At 62.1% G+C, this 19053-nt stretch overlaps 2 protein-coding genes and 1 long non-coding RNA gene across 19 annotated transcripts in view; 1 reads left to right on the plus strand and 2 right to left on the minus strand.

The window, feature by feature from the left end:
• PLXNB2 (plexin B2) overlaps positions 1-1012 on the minus strand; it is a 33206-nt gene extending 32194 nt beyond the window's left edge. For 3 of the 11 annotated variants that reach the window (XM_063663350.1, XM_054470147.2, XM_063663349.1), the window contains exon 1: positions 859-1001. The gene's annotated coding sequence lies outside the window, so the exon portion shown is untranslated. Of the gene's footprint in view, positions 1-858 lie in introns of all 11 variants that reach the window. The other 8 variants (XM_063663355.1, XM_063663337.1, XM_054470144.2 and 5 more) reach the window with 7 other exon arrangements.
• A 3974-nt stretch (positions 1013-4986) lies between these two features.
• On the minus strand, positions 4987-18736 carry DENND6B (DENN domain containing 6B). Of its 7 annotated transcripts, none has more exons than XM_054469706.2 (20): positions 17734-18736; positions 12055-12093; positions 11938-11980; positions 10998-11110; positions 10090-10170; positions 9384-9489; positions 9188-9267; positions 9039-9101; positions 8719-8774; positions 7809-7931; positions 7616-7711; positions 7405-7499; positions 7212-7277; positions 6820-6884; positions 6641-6730; positions 6408-6461; positions 5980-6089; positions 5547-5649; positions 5367-5441; positions 4987-5285 (listed from the first exon to the last, which is right to left on the minus strand). In XM_054469706.2, the coding sequence occupies exons 1-20, from the start codon at positions 17908-17910 to the stop codon at positions 5163-5165; spliced, it is 1758 nt and encodes a 585-aa protein (XP_054325681.1). In that variant the 5' UTR covers positions 17911-18736; the 3' UTR covers positions 4987-5162. The 7 variants fall into 7 exon arrangements, with proteins under 7 accessions (XP_054325681.1, XP_063518763.1, XP_063518764.1 ...); XM_063662693.1 differs by having other exon boundaries at positions 5980-6077; positions 17734-18516; XM_063662694.1 differs by lacking the exon at positions 10090-10170 and having other exon boundaries at positions 5980-6077; positions 17734-18516.
• LOC129023184 (uncharacterized) lies at positions 9394-13524 on the plus strand. Its single transcript, XR_008496699.1, has 3 exons — positions 9394-10657; positions 10947-11216; positions 11526-13524. It is a non-coding gene; the product is annotated as an uncharacterized LOC129023184 (long non-coding RNA).
• Positions 18737-19053: the final 317 nt, after the last annotated feature.

Raw genomic sequence — 19053 nt, forward strand, 5'->3', positions numbered from 1 at the left:
CCCCCGATATCTGCCTGCCTGGTTTGGGGCCCACCCTCGCCCCCTGTCCTGACTCTGCCACAGCCCACAGTGGGCAGACAGACCCCTTTCTTCCTTTCCCAGGGAGCTTCGCGAATAGAAATCAAGGGCCTGGCAGGAAGCTCCAGGGCTCCCGGGCTCTGAGACTCCCAGATGACAGGGGGAGGCGGGCTCCCCAGATCTGCCAAATAGCCCGACCAGGGGCGCTGGCAGGGCAGGGGCTTCCTGCAGGAACAGGGTGCGGAGGGGTAGGGTCAGCAGGGGACAGGCAGGGCCCGCGCCCCCGCTTCCAAGACTTTCTGTGTCTCGGGGTGTCCACCCAGACGCCACCCTGGGAACCGCGAGGAGGCCCAGGCCGTGGGGTCTCGCCAGGTGCGGGCGCTGTCCGCCCTGGTCCCCCCGCGCCAAGCAGGCCCCAGGGGGTGCGGGGACGGCCCCCGGGAGCTCGGGCAAAGCCAGGCTCCCGTGCCGCTGAGCCTGGGGCCGGCCCGGAGCGCCCGCACCGCGGGACCATCTCCGCTCGGCGCACGGAGCTCGGCGGCTGAAGAGTGAGAGGCAGGCGCGGAGGAGGGATCCGACGCGGGTCCGGAGGGACGCGCAGCCTCCGCCACCGGGCCCGTCCCCCGAGTCAACACCGGGAAGGGCGTGGGGCGGGAGCGGCCCGGGCCTCGCCAGATGGACCGACGGACGGGGCCCAGGCCCCAGGAGCCCTCCGCGGAGCCGCAGCCGCCGCAGGTCCCCGGGCCCCAGCGCGGCAGGCCCGGGCAGAGCGGCGCTGACGGCGAAGCCCCCCCCGCCCGGCGATACGTCCCCCGCAGCCCAGTCCCCCGAGCTCGGTACCTGCACGTCCGCCGCCAAGGCTCGATGGCGCCCGGGCCGCGCTCGGCGCTGCGCTCTGGCCCGCGCTGCTGCCATGGAGACGGGGCCTTTGTGTGGCCGAGGAGGGGCCGGAGCGCGCGGGAGCTGCCGGCCCCGCCCCCGACGAGGGAGAGGAGGGGAGGGCGGGGAGAACCGGAGAAGGGGGGAGGGGGAGAAGGAGGGGGAGGGGGAGGAAGGGGAGGGGGGGAGGAGGGGGGAGGAGGGGGGAGGGAAAGGGAGGGAGAGGAGGGGGGAGGGAAGGGGAGGGGGACGAGGGAGGAGGGGGGAGGGAAGGGGAGGGGGACGAGGGGGAGGGGAAGGGGAGCGGGAGGGGGAGGGGAGGGCAGAAGACAACGGGAGGGCAGGGGACAGGAGAGGAGGGGCTGGGCCTGCGCTCCCCGCGCGCTCCCCACTTCTCCCTGGCCCAGCGGCCACAGCATCGTCTGGTAGGTTCGGGCACCCCAGTTCAGACCCAGGTTCAGCCAAGGCAGCACCCTGCCTACCATGCCGCCCTCCAGGAAGCACGAGTGCCCACAGAGGCCCCATGGCCTGAGCACCCCCACAGGAACCCCGCAGGTCTGAGGGGAGGCCAGGCCTTGGCACTAGGGGAGGGCATTATGGGTGCACTCTTGCCCGGCCAGAGGAACGTGAGGGTCCCTGCCAGTCTTGAGATGGGTGGGCACCAGACCCTCAGCCCCAGACTGGAAGCAGACCAGTCGCTCCCCTGCGGCTTTCAGGGGTGGGAGCTGCTGGGCTTTGGCCCTTTCCCAGGGGTCTCAGGCCCTCAACCTCCCAGGGTAAACCGGGACCCGGAGATGGCCTCCCAGCACATCCCTGGCCTCCAGCACCACCTCAGGACGCTGCACCCGGGACCCCACCTGGTCCTTCAGGGCCAGGAGGTGGGTGGGCCGAGACCTCTTTCTGGGGGTTCTGGTTTCTGGGACAGAGCTGGCCCCACTTCTGGCACCCCAGGCCCCAAGTCCTGGCCCCAGTGCTCCTGGGGTCCCCTGGGCTTGAGAAGAGGTGGCGAACCCTCTGCAGGGCCAGACCTTGGAGCACACCTCCACTGCCCTCCCAGGACTGGATGTGCTGAGCAGGAGACAGAAGCATTCCCCAAGCCCTCACCCTTGCCCCCACCCTGGGTCACCCCTCCCTGGGGCCCGCCTTCCACCCAGACCTGCCCCATCCTTGCAGCTGGTCAGCTTCCTCCTGTCCCCAGCCAGGCATCCCCTCCTCCTCTGCTTCCCCCACCCGGGATCTGTCCCGCCACATCCTGACAAACTCCCCCAGCCTGACTTAGTTCTTTCGGTCTCTGCCTTCTTCCACCCTCAAGCAGCCAGGCCTTGTTCCTGCCCAAAATCTTCCCTCGGGCCTTGAACCACAATCCACATCACGGCCACCCTCCCCTTCACTGCAGAGGACCCCAAAATTACCAGGGTCTGACAAGGTTGCCAACTTTTTGTCAAAAAAGGAAAAGACAAGGTCCAGTCACAAAAGGACATTTTAATACCAAAACTGTGGGAAGGCCACTATTCTAGACTAAAAGGGAGTCTTTAAATAGCCAGCAGGAAGCTTGAGGGTGAGCAGCTGTCTTTCCTGTCCCTGAGCAGACCCTGTGTACACCCTCAGCCCCTAGCCCCACTCCAGACCTGCTCCCAGCCCTCTCCACCCTCTAGGTTCTGTGCTCCCTGTCCTTCAGGAGGCCTGTGACCACAGCAGTCTTCACCCTCGCCAACTAAGTTCTGCCCAGCAAGCCCTCTTGCCTGTGGGGGCTGGCACTCTGGCCACGGGTAGAGCCGTCTGGACCTTCCTGCCTCTTCACTGACTGCCCCTGGCCTGGTGTGCATGGGGTGGGGAGGGCCATGGCCCAGCCCTGGACAGAGAGGCTCAGCCAACTCAGAGCGGCCCTGACACTGGGGGGCCACAAGAGGCATCGGGACAGATGGAGCTGGCAGGTCTCCACGCCCAGCCCCCACCCATCCACCCCAGGCCACGTTCCACCCCAGGCCTCTTCTGCGTAGGTGGGGACAGGGGGAAGCCCCTGAGGAAGAGGGGCTGGGAGACTACCCCCAACCTTAGCCTTGGCTTCTGCCCAGGGCAATGCTGGCCACCCGGCCCGATTCCCCCCTCACCTGCCACTATGTGGCCTCACCAGAGCCCTCCAGGGAAATCTGCTTGTGCATTTCTGGATACACAGCGGCCAGGGTCCCTGGGGGCTCCTCAGAGACCAGCCTGAAGCCCCTCCCCTGAAGCCCTGTGGGTCTGTAGCCCTGTGCTGTGCGGCAGCTCTCAGAAAACCAAGTGAGGTGAGACTGTGGTGTGCGGAAGCACATGCTGCCATGGTCCTTGGGGTGCGGTGCGCTCCCCAAAGCGGGGTCACAGTTGTGAGAGGGGTGGGTTGTCTTCCCAAGCTGCCTCGACACCTTGAAGTGGTGGTCCTCAGGGGGCTGGTCACCAGCACAAGGCTTTTGCAGAGGGCCCTGGTGGAGGGCAGCTGATGGCAGGGCCTGTACTGGCCCCCAGGCCCCATCTTATGGAGGTCAGCGTTCAAGCTGGCCACACAGGAGGTGCCAACATCTCTGCAGACCCTCTAGAGACCAAGCCCTCAGTAGGGAGGCCGGTCCCCCCGTGCTACAGTCGGGAGGCCCAAGCTGCATTTGGGGCCAGGACCTTTCTCACCCTCGGGTCCCCGGCTTGCCCCTGCCACAGAACAGGTTTGCTGCCTCGGACTCTATGTGTTCTGTTTAACGTGGTCACGACCTTGGGCCCTGCACCAGACATCTGGGGCTTGACAGCTCCCCTTTGTCACCCTCCCGGCTGCCTCCATGTCTTGTCTGTAGAATGGGGACAGGGACAGGCTGTCCTGGGCTGCAGTCGGGCTGGACAAGTTGACATGTACCAAGTTCTAAGAACTATCTGGCGCCCGGCACCTGACCCCGCTGTCCTCGTGGCTCAGTCACGCCCTGCACTGAAGTGGCTGGCAGTGCTCGCTCTCTACCGCCCGGCTGGAGGATGTGGTCTGACAGCACCAATGAGAACACAAACAGTACGTTGCGCTGAATGAAGGCTACCTTCTATGGACTGAATGGGGGCCTCAGAAGAAAAAGAAAAGTCCCTCCCCCAGCCCTGTGTCCCCTGGCCAGCACCCACCCGGCCTCACAGGGTACAAAGCCCAGTCTCCATGAGTGGCCCTCCCAGCACCCTGTCGGGCATCTGCATGGCTGGGTCGCTCAGACGAGGAGTCTGAAGGTCTGAGTGGTCAGGGGACCTGTTCCCGGGCACACAGTGCATGATGCTGAGCAGGGCTTGGCTTTCTGGAGCCCTGACAGTACCATCACTGTGTGCTGCACAGGGTCAACACTGCACCGCATGGGCCTCAGTGCCTGCAGGTGTCACGGGGGGGAGCACACAACCCAGAGGTGGCTCTTAGGGACCTTCACCCCTTACCAAGGAAAGGAGACATGCAGGCTCCAGCCAGAGGCAGGGTCAGGCCGAAGTCCAGAGCCCCTTGGGCTGCATGTGGGGGATGGACAGACACACTTGGACAACAGGAGCCCTGTCCACCTCCCAGAAGGGACATATGGAGCTGGTGCCTGGTGGGGGCTCCAGGACTGGGAGCCAGGAAGGTGCTGTGGACTCTCCGAGGGCCAGGCTGAGCCAGCTCTCCTAGCAGAGGTGCTGGGCTGCACACGGCCCCCTGCCCAACCCCTACCTCCCAGTAAACCACAGCCCCAAGTAGGCAGGGGCCCAGAGGGGCACCAGGGGTGGTGGGCAGAGCTCTTCACACTGCAAAGTGGTCTCTCCCTTTCTCAAGTTGATGACCGCATGCAAAATAGCCTCCCATCCCCAGACAAGACGGGGGCTGTGTCAGGAGAGGGTCCCTCCTGTCCTGGGCAGCCTGTTGGGCTGAAGGAAGCATCACACACACCGCAGGGGGGTTGGGGGCCAACAGATGGGCACCAGGAGGGGCAGACGGTAGACGCACCCACATCAGCGAGGGCTCCCAGCCTGTCCCCGACCCCGTCCCAGCCTAAGGTCTGCAGAGGCCAGGTGGGACCCAGGAGGAGGCAAGGCTCTGCCTGCGAGGAATCCCTATGGTCAGGGCCATGCTGTGGTTCCAAATGTCGCCTTTACTGCTGAGACAATGGTGGTGCAGGAAGGGGAGCCTGCAGTCTGGGCGGGGGGCCAAGGAAGGGGAGCGTGTGCTTGGCCCAGTGCCGCCACCACTGGGGAGCAGGAGGCTCAGGCAGACCTAGGGCCCTGGGACCGTGGCCCTTGGCTCTGTTCTAGGGAGGGCACAGGACAGCCTGCAAGTCTTTGGGCAGGGAGCCGATGACCGTCTCGATGTACAGCTGGGCCCGCTGCAGCGTCGCCTCCTTCACAGGGAGCTGGTGGCCCTGAGCCCGCACCTGGAGGGGCAGCCGTGGTCAGGGCAAGCGCAGCTCCGTGCCAGGCTGGTGGTGCTGGGACAAGGCTGGGAGGCATCTTACCAGCTTCTCGCGAAGTTTCAGAACCAGGTCCACGACCTCCACCTCGGACTTGTCTTTCATCCAGGTCTCGATGTTCTGCAGGGTAAGACGGGGTCTACTGTCAGCAAGGCCCCTCACTGCCCTGGGCCTGTGCCCACCCCCACCATGTTCTGGCCCTCCCCAACCCCCAGCCTCTCTCACCGCCTCACAAATAGCCTCCAGGTGCAGGGCCTCCAGCTTCAGGGCCATCTCCTTGTGCCGCTGCCGGTACCAGCCATCAAAATGGGGGGACTTGAAAAACCGCCTGTAAAGATTGACAGGCGGGGACCATGGGGCTGATCCTGGGGATGACAGGCGGGGGCCATGGGGCTGACCCTGGGGACTGACAGGCGGGGGCCATGGGACTGACCCTGGGGACTGACAGGCGGGGGCCATGGGGATGACCCTGGGGACTGACAGGCGGGGGCCATGGGGATGACCCTGGGGACTGACAGGCGGGGGCCATGGGACTGACCCTGGGGATTGACAGGCGGGGGGCCATGGGGCTGACCCTGGGGACTGACAGGCGGGGGCCATGGGGCTGACCGTGTGGACCAAGGAGGGCTCAAGCTGCCTGCACCTGCAGTCCACCCACCTGTAGAGACCCAGCCAGTCGCCCTTGAGGATGCAGGTGAGCTGGGGCCCGGCATGCTCCAGGCTACGCAGGAAGTCATCCTGGCTGAAGGGCCGGATCTGGGGGGGAGTCTGAGACGGGGTGGGTGAGCCAGCACGTGGGAACTCGGCCTCACAGGCCTGCACCCGGTACGCTTCCCAGACACACTCCTCACCACTTCTGAAGACCCCAAGCCCCCATCCTGCCTGGCACAGATCCCAGGACAGCCTTTCCCAGGGAGCAGGCCCTGAGCCCCTCCAAGGGTCCTGCCAGCCACCTGCCCCGTGGCCCCCAGTTTCACAAACATGATGGCCTTGAGAACTGTGGCTCCTGCTGCAGACCTTCCCTCCTCCAGGTGAGGATGGGAACCCGCCTCCATGGACCCCACAAAACCCCCACAGGACCCCCACCTTCCAGGGCGTGATGCTCTTCTGCAGGGGCATGAGGCTGGCCATGTAGTGCTCCTGGGTGGGGAAGGGAGGGGAGTGAGCCCGGGGACCCATGCCCCGAACCCCATCCCCCCCAGCCCTGTCCCCACCAGCCCGGTCCCCCCCAGCCCCATGCCCCCCAGCCCCGTCCCCCCCAACCCCATCCCCCCAGCCCCATGCCCCCCAGTCCCATGTCCCCCAGCCCCGGGCCTCACCAGGGGGATGATGAAGCTCTGGGTGAGCTCCAGGAGGTGCCGCCGCAGCAGGGCACTCTGCACATCTGACGGCCGCTTCTTCTGCACGCCCTGCAGGGGAGACAGGGCCAGGCCCTTGCTGCGCTTCACACCACACCAGGCTCCCTGCGTCCCCAGCCCCTGCCCCACAGCCCATATACCTTGAGCAGCCGTTTGAGCAGCGCCTTGTCGCGGTGGAGGTGGGCCGTGTAAGCGGTGTAGAGGCCTGGCGGGAGGGCACAGCTGGCACCCAGCCCTTCAAGGGCCTCCCTCCCACACTCCTGCAGCCCCACAGAGGAGCCAGGGTGGGGGTCTCATCTGCCTGCAGCCCCATGCCCTTGGCTGCACCTGAAAATCTCACCCACCCCACCCCAGACACCGAGACCCACTGAAGAGAAGAGAGCGACCCCTCCCCAAGGGTTCTGAGCTCTGCTGCTGAGTCCTGGAAGAGGATCAGGGGTCTGGGGGCCTGGCTGCCCCAGCCGGGAGACCCGCCAGGTACAAGACAGGCCTCTCCACAGTGGAGGGGCTCCAGGTCGAGGGGAGCACAGACCTGGCTTGGTGTCCAGGGTCTTCAACCTTGAAGGCTTTTTCAGCTTGACTTGCTTAGGCAGGTCTCCTACGAGACACGCCCGGTGGCCAGACCTCAGTGCCCGCAGCTCTGGCCATCCCCACGGGCTCTGAGGCGGCCCCACAGTCAATGAGGCTTCTGAGCAGCACCCCCTGCACCTCACCAGGAGCCTGACCTGACATCTTGGGCTCCCCGACTCGGAGGATGTGGGGCCAATGCTGGAGTGTTTTGATAAAGAAAGGGTTTGTGACTCCCAGGACCACGTTTGGTCTAGACAGAGAGAGAGAGAGAGAGAAGAGGCAGAGACAGAAGTCCAGGGAGGTGCAGCAAGGGCGAGAGAGGCAGGGCGGAGCAAGGGCGAGAGGCGGGGCGGAGGCGGCACTTACGGGGCCTGCGTGCGTGTGGTGAACTCCTTGAACTCACTGTCATGGATGGTGAAGTAGGGACGGAAGTCGCAGCAGAACCTCAGGGGCTGCAGGCAGCTGTGGGCAGAGGCAGCAGGGAGCAGGTGAGACGGGGCAGCCCAGGTACAGCCGTGATGACCCAGCTCCCCCAGCCGGGACCAGGCCAAGGGGGTACCTGGTCAAGGCCAGCACCATCTCCGAGGACACGTCGGGCGAGGGTGCCAGGACCAGCAGGGGCTCCCCGAGGAGCATGAGCTCCCACAGTGTCTGCATATGAGTCAGCACAGGCCGGAAGCACCTGGGGCCGGGCAGGCAGGTCGGGGAGGTCAGGCAGGGGCTGAGACTCCTGGCCCTGGCCCCGCTCTCCACCGTTCACCCAGGCTGGCCCGGGCACTGGTGAACATGGCACGCTGCGCCAGGGTGAAGACAGACCTATCTGAAGATGTGTCTCGGGCTATCGTGGCCACCCCAAGCTCTGACAGTCCACCTGTGCTGGGCCTGGCCCTGGGAATGGAGGACTCAACCTGGACCCACCTGTGAGGGACCAGCCATCCTGAAGCGACCCCAAAGCCGGGGCAGGGTCTGCTGACCTGGGCTGGGGGGGTACCCACCCAGACCCCTCCCGTCACCCTGTGCCCATCCCAAGTGCAGCCCTGGCTCCTGCCAGGCCCAGCACAGAGCAGGATGGTCTCAAAGCCTAGGCTCCCTTGCAGACTCGTCCAGAGGCAGAGAAGGAGACCTCAGGCAGTGAATCTCTCCTGACAGTCTCTCCTTGACACTGTCTTTCAGAACCTCCTGCCCACTGTGCCCATTTCCACTGGCTGCAGACATGTGGGCACTTGCTTCCTCTTCTAAACAATTCTCCCTCCTTCCTTCCAGAACTGTCCCAAGGGTTACTCAGGATGAGCGCTGCCTCCCTTGGGCAGTCCCCACATGGCGCTGGCCATACACACACGTGCACACATGCACTCACACAGACACACGCACACACACGTACTCGCACACAGAGGCACACACGCACGTACATGCACGTGCACACACAGTGAGCTCCTCAAAAGCAGTGTGCAGAACCCTAGGGGGCTCACCTGAACAGGTCCAGCTCGTGGACGCTAGCAAGAGCCACTGGGGCTGGCAGCAGATTCTGAGAGGAGAGGAGTGTACGTCAGGGCAAGGGGAGGAGGGGAGTGTAGGGCACCCCTGGGGCCCCAAGCAGCCCCTGCCTCACAGCACAGGGGAAGGTGGAGAGCACCCAGCCCTACACCAAGACACAGCCTGTGGCTTTGCCTGGGTTTGACCACCCCGCAGGGTGGACCAGGGAGGCAGGTGTGGGACCACCCAGCCCAGGAGCAGGACTCAATCGGGTGAAGCCCAGCTGTCTCAGCTCCACCTCCGCCTCAACTCCCACCTCTTGGTCACACTGCTTCGGAGGACTGGACTCGGACTTGTCCACCCTCGATGGGATGCGCACCTGGAAGAAGGAAGGAGCAGCTGCCAGAGGGAGTAGGGCATCCCCACACACCTGCAGAGCCTGCTCCCCAGCCAGCTGGCTCTCACCTGGACAACAACGCCCATGACAGGTAGGTTCAGGGTCTGCCCAGGCGCAGGCGCCGGCCACTGGTCGATCTCACTGCACACTGCGGATGCAGTAGCCCGCGTCAGGACCCTCCCCAAGGAGAAGCTGCTGCCAAGCCCACCAGGGGCCACAGCTGGGATGATGAGACCACGATGGCCACGCCTGATGGCCACTCACCTGCTTCCAGGCAGGGCGCCAGCTTGTCAAAGTACTCGGGGGCGATGAGGCTTAGCAGCGCTTGGAACAGCCGGACAAAGGGCAAGCGGGACACCAGCACCAAAGACTGCAGGGCCACGGGGCCAGTTAGAGGCCCAGTGCCAGGCCTCACCCTCGCCACTCAGGAGCCCACGGAGACCCCCGAAGCCACGCTCACCTGGAGCTGGCCCAGGGTAGCACGTCCCACCAACTTCACAGGACAGCTGCCCCGGGAACGGCCTGACTCGGACCCCAGAATTATTAGACAGGAGAAAACCCAACACCGAACTCCCTGGGTGGCAGCCGGTGGGCTGGACCCTAGGGCCTTCGGAGGGAAATGCATGGTGGCCAGAATTTCTGGAATGATCTCCCCAGGGGCTGAGCAGCTTTTACTCTCGGCCTATGGCTTCCAGGCTGGGTTGTCCTGACCCTGACAGTGTCATAACCCTCCAGCCATCAGTGAGGGGCAGCAATATCCTGGACCAGGACAGAAGGGCCTTGGGTGCCATGACAGGCAAGGACAGGGCGGGGGGGCCACAAGGAGAGCTGGACACAGCCCAGGTGGGGCTACAGGAGGGGTGGGCACTGCTGGAGACTCAGGGCCCCTTGCCCGACCCACAGTCCCTCCTGCTGCCTGCCAGCTCCTGCCTCTCTTGAGGCGCCAGCCCAGAGTGGCCAAGCAGCGCACCTTCTGGAAGTAGCCCCTCTTCACAGAGCTGTCCTTCACCTGCCTGAAGTACACGTAGCCGAAGTAGTGTGCCGGCTCCCTCTGGAAGGAGCACAGTGTTAGCCAGGCATGCCCCACCCAGACTACTTGGCTGAGAAGGAGCACAGTGTTAGCCAGGCCATGTCCCACCCAGACCACCTGGCTGGAAGGAGCACGGTGTTAGCCAGCCATGCCCCACCCAGACCACCTGGCTGGAAGGAGCACAGTGTTAGCCAGCCATGCCCCACCCAGACTACTTGGCTGAGAAGGAGCACGGTGTTAGCCAGCCATGCCCCACCCAGACCACCTGGCTGAGAAGGAGCACAGTGTTAGCCAGGCCATGCCCCACCCAGACTACCTGGCTGGAAGGAGCACGGTGTTAGCAGGCCATGCCCCACCCAGACCACCTGGCCAGCCCCAGGGCTGGGAGTGGCAAGGAGCATGCAGGGACTGCGGCAGATGGAAGCCTGGAGAACCAGGAGACTCCTGGAGCTGCTGTCCCTGCACTCTGGCCACCAAGGTGGGGGCCAGGAGGTCCTCGGCTCAGAAGGTGAGTAACACTCCTGCTGACACAGCAGGGAGTCCACTGGTGTGGTGGAGAGGGGCTCAGGGGGCTGGGGGCCCTGGGAGGGCCCCTGTTCAACTATGCAGATGCCCAGCCACGGATGTGTGGTGCCAAGGGAAAGCCCAGGGACCCTGGGGAGACCCTGGAAGAGCTGGCCCATCCTCAGTTGGGGCTGGTGCCTGGGACTGCAGGGCCAGTGGGGCCTGGCCAGCTCCTCTCCTGCCGCACAGGGCCCGGGCACTCTGAAGGGGCTTCTCCTACCTGATCCTGGCAGGACCCGTGGGAAGCAGGGGGAAGCCAGCCAGAGACGCAGCCCAGTGCTCACCTGCAGTGCCACAGGGGCCCTGCTGTTGTAGTGCCTGTCGTCGGCATGCCAGGGGCTCCTCTGCCCTCCACACTGGCGCATGCGGAAGCTGAACTGAGTGTCTCCAAGGCAGCCTGAGAAGGGACAGCCCCACCACACGTGTCAGGGCCGGGAGCCTCTTCTGCAGGTCCTGGAGCTGGTGACCGGGGAGCAAGGGCCCTGCGAGCCTGGCCTCTGCTGGTAAATATACCCCAGAAACCAGCCTGGCTAACACAGTGAAACCCCGTCTCTACTAAAAATACAAAAATTAGCCAGGCATGGTGGCACACACCTGCAATCCCAGCTACTTGGGAGGCTGAGGCAGGAGAATCACTTGAACCTAGGGGGCAGAGGTTGCAGTGAGCCGAGATGGTGCCATTGCACTCCAGCCTGGGTGACAGAGTGAGACTCCGTTTAAAAAAAAAAGGCCCCAGAAAGAATGCCCAGCCCAAGGGGTCTGTGTTTCCCAATGGACTCCTATTCTGACTTCTGTACACCTTGCACCTACAGGTCTTAGAATATATTCGCACAGAAAAGCACCTTCAACTTCTCTGGGAGATTGGCTTGACCTGCTTGAGACAGAAAATCAGGCACTAGAAAATGGCCACCCAGATGTCTATGCCCTGGGGCAAGAGCGGGAGAGAGGCCCAGCCCCTGGCGGCCACTGTGTGGGGTGTAGGAGACTGACTGTTGGTCCCTCTGCAAAGAGATACCCTTTCCACGTGAATCTGGGGACCGGCCTGACCTGCTGCAACGCGGGGCTCTGGGTCCCTCCACGGAGTGGGCATGGGGCTGGTGCTGCTCACCCCTGTGGCACTCTGTGCACCGTGGGCAGCCGAGGCAGCCGTGATACCCCTGGCCTGGGCTACAGGGACGCCAGGCTGGCTTCATGTCCAGCCCCAGGAAAGGTGGGGTTGCCTACCTGAGTGCGAGTCGGGAAAGGACAGGTAGCAGATGCTGCTTTTCTGAAACATATAAAACCCAGTGAGGGCCGACCCACTCCTGGGTCCCGTCCATTCCCAAGAGGGCCGGGACTCACCTCCTTGTCTGTGAGCCGGAAGTCGTTCGGATATACCAGCTGCAGAGGAAGACAGAGTACTTGGTGACACCATCTGCCCGAGGAGGCGACACCCCCCAACAGCATCTGCTGGACTGTGACCGTCCCAGCAGCTGCAGCAACTGTCTGTGGGGCGCAGGTCAGTGCCCACGGTGCTGGCTCGCCCCCCGCTCCCTGTTCCAACAGCATGCTGCATCCTCTACACACCATCTTCTCTGGCTACGATGTCTGGCTCCTTGCTGACCCGCTCCTATCTCTGACCTCCAGGCACCAGGCCCCGGGCAACTCCCCTGCCAGCCAGAGGCTTCTCTACTCCCACCTCCCCAGGCCCCTCTCAGTAAGAGGCCAGCACAATTGGGTGGGCTTCCTGACCCCTTTCTCACACTGCTGGTCCTCATAGCCACCCAACCACCTCTTGCCCAGACTGCAGTTGGGCCCCCCTGCCCCCACCCACAGATGCTGTGACATCTGTTCACAGCATCAGAAGGGTAGTGCTTCAGGGACCCAGAGGCCCCCTCACCCAGGACGGTCACAGGACTCCACCTGGCTGGTCCTCCAGCTCACTCACCACCCACCAAGCCAGAGGGCCCTGGCCATGCTGCTCCCCCAGGCTTTGCTCAGATGCAGGGCCAGAAGCACCCCTGCCCCACGATGGCAGCTTGCTGTCAGGCCCTCTCCCCGTCCTGCTCAGCAGTCTTCACGCACCCTCCCCCTGCCAGGGCCTGTGCCCCACCTGTAGTGCCCAGTGAGTGCCCAGCCGGACAAGCCCTGCACCCCCAGGAGTGGACAGCAGGGGAGAGCATGATGCTAAGCAGGCGCTGAATGACTTGGAAGACAGGTGTGCGCTGACAGAGGCGGCAGGTGGGGCAGGTGAGCCTGGGAGCCAAGCCCAGTAGGTCTACACACACGTGGGCCACTTTCCCTCTAGGGAGTTCCCAGAGCCCCTGTTCCCAGTGGGCCCTGCAGTGCCTCTTGGGCTGCTGAAGCCTGCCAGGAGGGCCTCTGCACACTGTCCCCTCCTCATCCCATCTGCCCAGCTTCTCCACTGAGTTGGGTTTAGGCTATAACAAGGCTTCTTCCAAGGTGCACCCTGAGCCCCAGAGAGTGAGGAGCCGGGCCCTGGATGAAAGCATCTGCCATTTTGTTTTTGAGAGACAGGGTCTCGCTCCCTCACCCAGGCTGGAGCGCAGTGGCACAATCACAGCTCACTGCAGCCTCAAACTTCTAGGCTCAAGCGATCCTCCCACCTGAGCCTCCTGAAGTGCTGGGAGTGCAGGTGTGAGCCACCGCGCCCGGCCCTTCTAACTCTCAAAAATGTTTTTTAAGACAAGGTCTCACTGTCACCCAGGCTGGAGTGCAGTGGTGCAAACACAGCTCATTGCAGCCTCGACCTCTATTCACTCCAGAGACCTCTGAGGGAGCTGGGATGTTGAGAGGTAAATTTTCCTTTAGAAAAAAAATTTTTTGTCTTTTTTTGTTTGTTCTGAGACAGAATCTCACTCTGTCACCCAGCCTAGAGTGCAGTGGCGTGATCTCCGCTCACTGCAACCTCTGCCTCCCAGGTTCAAGCGATTCTCTTGCCTCAGCCTTCAAATAGCTGGGATTATAGGCATGTAGAGATGGGGTTTCACCATGTTGGCTAGGCTGGTGGTCTCAAACTCCTGACCTCAGGCGATCCGCCTACCTCGGCTTCCCAAAGTGTTGGGATACAGGCATGAGCCACCATGCCCAGCCTTTTTTTTTTTTTTCTTGAGACAGTCTTGCTCTGTTGCTCAGGCTGGAGTGCAGTGGCACAGTCTTGGCTCACTGCAAGCTCCGCCTCCCGGGTTCACACCATTCTCCTGCCTCAGCCTCCCCAGCAGCTGGGACTACAGGCGCCCGCCACCATGCCCGGCTAATTTTTTTTTTTTTTTTTAAGTAGAGACGGGGTTTCACCGTGTTAGCCAGGATGGTCTCGATCTCCTGACCTTGTGATCCACCAGCCTCGGCCTCCCAAAGTGCTGGGATTACAGGTGTGAGCCACCACGCCCGGCTTGTTTTTTGTTTTTTAACAGACAGGGTCAACCTCCAACTCCTGGACTCAAGCAGTTCTCCCACCTCAGCCTCCCTAGTAGCTGAGACTACAGGTTTGCGCCACCATGCCTGGCTTTTTTTTTTTTTCCTTTTTGAGAGCTGCACTCCAGCCCTGTCACCCAAACTGGAGTGCAGTGGCATGATCTCAGCTCACTGCAACCTCCACCACCCGGGTTCAAGCAATTCTCCTAACTCAGCCTCCAGAGTAGCTGGGATTACAGGCATATAATACCTGGCTAATTTTTTGTATTTTTAGTAGAGATAGGATTTCACCATGTTGCCCAGGCTGGTCTCAAACTTCTGAGCTCATGCAATCCACCTGCCTCAGCCTCCCAAAGTGCTAAGATTACAGGCATGAGCCACTGCACCCGGCCTCATTTTGTATTTTTTTGTAGAAATGTGGGTCTTGTTATATTGACCAGGCTGGTCTAGAACTCCTGGGCTCAAGTGCTCCTCCCACCGTGGGCTTCCAAAGTGCTAGGATTACAGGCATGAGCCAGCACGCCTAGCCTTTTTTTTTTTTTTTTTTTTAATTTTATTTTGAGACAGGTTCTTGCTGTCACCCAGGCTGGAGTGCAGTGGTGATCATGGCTCACTACAGCCTCGAATTCCTGGGCTCAAGCAATCCTCCGGCCTCAGCCTCCTGAGTAGCTAGAACTACAGGTGCATGCCACCACACCTGGCTAATTTATTTTTAATTTTGGTAGAGACAGGGTCTCACTATGTTTCCTAGGCTAGTCTGGAACACCTGGCCTCAAGTGATCCTCCTGCCTTGGCCTCCTAAAGTGCTGGATTATAGGCAGGAGCCACTGCGCCCAGCCCAAGAGGTGAGTTTTCAAGAGCTGAGAAGGCGGAGCCAGGCCCTTTCCTAAGCTGACCTGTATACTCCAGTCACCCCACAGTCCTGCCCAGCCCCTCTCAAGCCAGACCCCTTGTCACCCCACAGCCCTGCTGGCCCCTCTCAAGCTGGACCCCTCATCTCACAAGCAGGCTGCACTGCACTCATTTCCATGGTGCTCCCATGTGTACAGTTGCGGAGGTATCCTGTGAGGGCTAAGGGGGAGTCCTGTGAGCACTATGCACTCTGAACCACTTACTCTCCATATCACTGGCATATAGCACATAGTGTGAACTCCTAGAGGGCAAGAGCCTTGTCTACTCACTTACATGCTGGGCACCAGTATTGTGGGGCTGGGCTGGTGATAGCTGCTCAATGTGATCTACGGTTTTTTTTTTTTTTTTTTTTTGAGACGGAGTTTCACTCTTGTTGCCCAGGCTGCAGTGCCGTGGTGCGATCTCGGCTCACTGCAACCTCCGCCTCCTGGGTTCAAGTGATTCGCCTGCCTCAGCTTCCTGAGTAGCTGGGATTACAGGCGTGCGCCACCATGCCCGGCTAATTTTGTATTTTTAGTAGAGACAGGGTTTCTCTATGTTGGTCAGGCTGGTCTCAAACTCCTGAACTCAGGTGATTTGCCCACCTCGGCCTCCCAAAGTGCTGGGATTACAGGCGTGAGCCACCATGCCCAGCCTTCAGTGATTTACTGAATGAGTAACTGAATCACCAGCTCCTTGCCTTTTGCTTATGTTGGCATTTTGGGAGAGGGGTTACCTGAAACAGGATCCCCTCCCCTGTCTCTTCTCAGCGTCCAAGACTTATTTACCTAAGCCCGTTCCTTCCTCTGAGCTGCATGCATCCCAACTAAAATTTTCCTTCCACATCGCAGAACCAAGCACAGTCTTGGGGCTTTGCGGTGCTTAGCTGGGCTGAGCTGTGAGTGAGTTGCACAGTGGGTGCTCCCTAAAAGTCTGTAAGTGACTAAAATGACCTCAATCTTCCCTGTGACTTCCATGTGAGGGAGGAAAGGCAAGAGTCATGTGCTCAGGCCCCGGCAGATCCACTACCAGGTTTCTGCACAGACTCAGTGATCTGCAGGTGCCCAGGTCACTGCTATGGAGGGTTTCGGACATGGACCTGGGTCCCCAGCACTCTGCCCGTTGACCATGCCCCTCAGTCCGAGCTGAGCATCCCCAGCAAAAGCTCAGGAGTCCAAGCACACACAGCCTTCAACAGCTCAGAAATAACTTTCCGAATGGGTTTTAGAAAATAACACGAGAATGTCTTAAGGAACAGAGGAACCTTTTTTTTTTTTTTGAGAGAGAATCTCGCTTTGTCACCCAGGCTGGAGCGCAATGGTGCGATCTCTGCTCACTGCAACCTCCCCCTCCTGGGTTCAAGCGATTGTCCTGCCTCAGTCTCCCGAGTAGCTAGGACTACAGGAGCGTGCCACCACGCCCGGCTAATTTCTGTATTTTTAGCGGAGATGCGGTTTCACCATGTTGGCCAGGATGGTCTCAAACTCCTGACCTTGTGATCTGCCTGCCTCGGCCTCTCAAAGTGCTGGGATTACAGGCATGAGCCACCGCGCCCGGCCAGGAACCTCTTAACTTCTTTTGTGATTTTGTGGGGAACAATCTGGGCAACAGTATTGAACTAAGAAAGGTTTTCAACCCTGGGCAGGTCACCACACCTCTTGGTACTCAGCCCCCACCCAGTGGTGCTGTTTGAGGCTGTGCACCTGCTGGGGACCGTGTGTGGTGGGAGGGGCTCCAGAGAGTGCTATAGTTAACGCTTTTCTGTTTAGAAGACTATAGGCTTCTTACGGCCTCTTGGAGTTCAGCAGGGCCTTAGAAAGCATCTCCCAACCACAGAGACGTGCTGCCTGGCTTTCCTGATGATGATGATTTGGCCTCATCTTGGACACCTGCGGTAATGGAGCGCTCACTACCTCTCAGGAGGTTCCTTGCGCCAGTGCGGGGAAGCCTCCCTCCACCTGCAGGTGGGCCTCCCCTGTGCTGGTCAGCTCCCTGGTGTGTGTTACACAGGACACAGAGAAGATCATCCTGCGGGGTCTCCCTGGAGGAAGGCAGGCTGCCTGTGTGGGCAGGTGAGTAGAGGCCTGCAGGCAGCAGAAAGACCACATCAAAAGCCCATGGGCACAGCCGATGAACAGACCCCCACGAGCAAGACCACCACAAGACGCAGGTGGAGGGACAGGGGCCCATGGGGTCTGGATCTGATTCTAGGTGAACAAGGAGGCGCTGCAGGGTTTTAAGCAGGAGAGCCACAAAGGTTGAACTCTGGGGTGCAGCTGGGGCGGGGATGACATCAGTGATGGCAGCAAAGGAACGGATCCGAGACCTTTGTTGCAGAAGGAGCCGTCAGCCTCGCCTATGCCCAGAGATGGGATGCGGAGCGGAGGGTAAGCCCGGGACTCTGGCGGGAGCCACTGAGGGGATGAAGGTGTCACTGCTCCGGTGGGGAATGGAGGAGGGAGATGTGAGACATTTACTGGGAAAAATCGAAAGAGTACCACTTAGGTTATGCAAAATGCTCCATCCCACTCCAAGCAGCTCGCCTTCCCTCCTCGGCCTGGGGAGCGCTTCTGGAGCCCGGAGAAGAGGCCCCTCCAGGAGGCGGCGGCGGCCGAAGGCCAGGGAGAGTGCGGGGCGGCCAAGGGCCCCAAGCGAGGCGGGACCGGCCCCGGACGGCGCAGCCCTGCCCACCCGCCCGCGCCCGCGCCCGCTCACCTCCAGCGCCTGGCCCAGCTCCAGGTCGAAGGTGACCACGCACACGCACTCCAGCCAGGCGGAGAAGCGCGCCCAGGGCGCCGCCGGGGTCCGCACCGCGCGACCTGAAGACGTGGGTCCAGCCGCGCCCAGGCAGCCGCGAGCCCGGCGAGGCCCTGTGCCCAACAGCGCGTCCATGGCGGCGGCCGCGGGTTGCCGGGGGAACGCAGGCGGGGGCGGCGCGCGTCCGGGCCGCGCCTCAGAACAGTCGAGCAGCCGCCGCGGCCCAGTGCGGCTCCACCGCGGCCGCGCGCCCCCTAGCGTCCGAGAAGCGCCAGCGGCCGGGCGCCGCCCAGGGCACCAGCGAGCCGGGCGCGCGCGGGCCAGAGCGGCCGGAGCCCACTGGGGGACTTCCGGGGAAGCGGCCGCACCGGAGCTTTCCAAAGCCCACGCCGTGTGAGGCCCAAGTGTCGGGTCGGCCCCGGTGCTCGTGGATCCCGGCTCGCGGGAGCCTCGCGGCCAGGCCGGGGAGGCAGAGCAAGGCTACAGCCAGCCGGCGCCGGGCTCGTTGGGCTTCGCAGGTCCGGCCAGCCCGCCTCGCCCCACCGCGCAGGGGCCAGCGGCGTCGCGGGCGTTTTCGTGGCGGAATGGCGTCTTCACTGAGCGCCCAGCCACCACCGCGGACTCGCGCTCGCTTCCTCTGGGGCCGGCGCGGCCTGGGGTCGCGTCTGACCGCGGGTGTCCACGCGACGCCTCTGCAGGTCCACAGAGCACCTCGAGGCCCGGCGTGGAAGGGCGAGTTTGGGGCTGTCGGTAACTTAATGAGGCACGCCTTTGAATCGTGGGCCTCGTGACGTTTCCGTGGAAGGCGGGCCGCATATACTCTGGTGGTCCCTTCAGATTACCACGTGTTGGCCAGACGCGGTGGCTCACGCCCGTAATCTCACCGCTTTGGGAGGCCGAGGTGGGGTGGCGGATCACGAATCCAGGAATTCGAGACCAACATGGTGAAACCCCGTCTCTACTGAAAATACAAAAATTAGCCGGGCTTGGTGGCTTGCGGGCGCCTTAACCCCAGCTACTCGGGAGGCTGAGGCCGGAGAATTGTTTGAACCCCGGAGGCGAAGCTTGCAGTGAGCCGAGATGTCGCCATTGCACTTCAGCCTGGGCGACAGAGTGAGACTCCATCTCAAAAATAAAAATAAATAAATAAAAGATTACCACGTGTTCGGATCATCTGGCCTATGTGTGGAGTAGGCTGTCCCATCTAGGTCTGTCACATAACAAAATCGCCTAATGACACATTTCTCAGGACATAGCTTCAACGTTGAGCAGCACATG

This window comes from Pongo pygmaeus, chromosome 23 (assembly GCF_028885625.2).
Source record: "Pongo pygmaeus isolate AG05252 chromosome 23, NHGRI_mPonPyg2-v2.0_pri, whole genome shotgun sequence".
Lineage (NCBI taxonomy): Eukaryota > Metazoa > Chordata > Mammalia > Primates > Hominidae > Pongo > Pongo pygmaeus.

Excerpts from the sequence above, each read along its gene's own strand:
- DENND6B (XM_054469706.2), bottom strand. The coding sequence starts at position 17,910 with ATGGACGCGCTGTTGGGCACAGGGCCTCGCCGGGCTCGCGGCTGCCTG. Across the intron at positions 8,775-9,038 it reads CGAAGCAGTGTGACCAAGAG|AATCTGCTGCCAGCCCCAGT; the intron begins GTGGGAGTTGAG and ends CTCTCCTCTCAG. Across the intron at positions 6,462-6,640 it reads AGAGCTTCATCATCCCCCTG|GAGCACTACATGGCCAGCCT; the intron begins GTGAGGCCCGGG and ends TTCCCCACCCAG.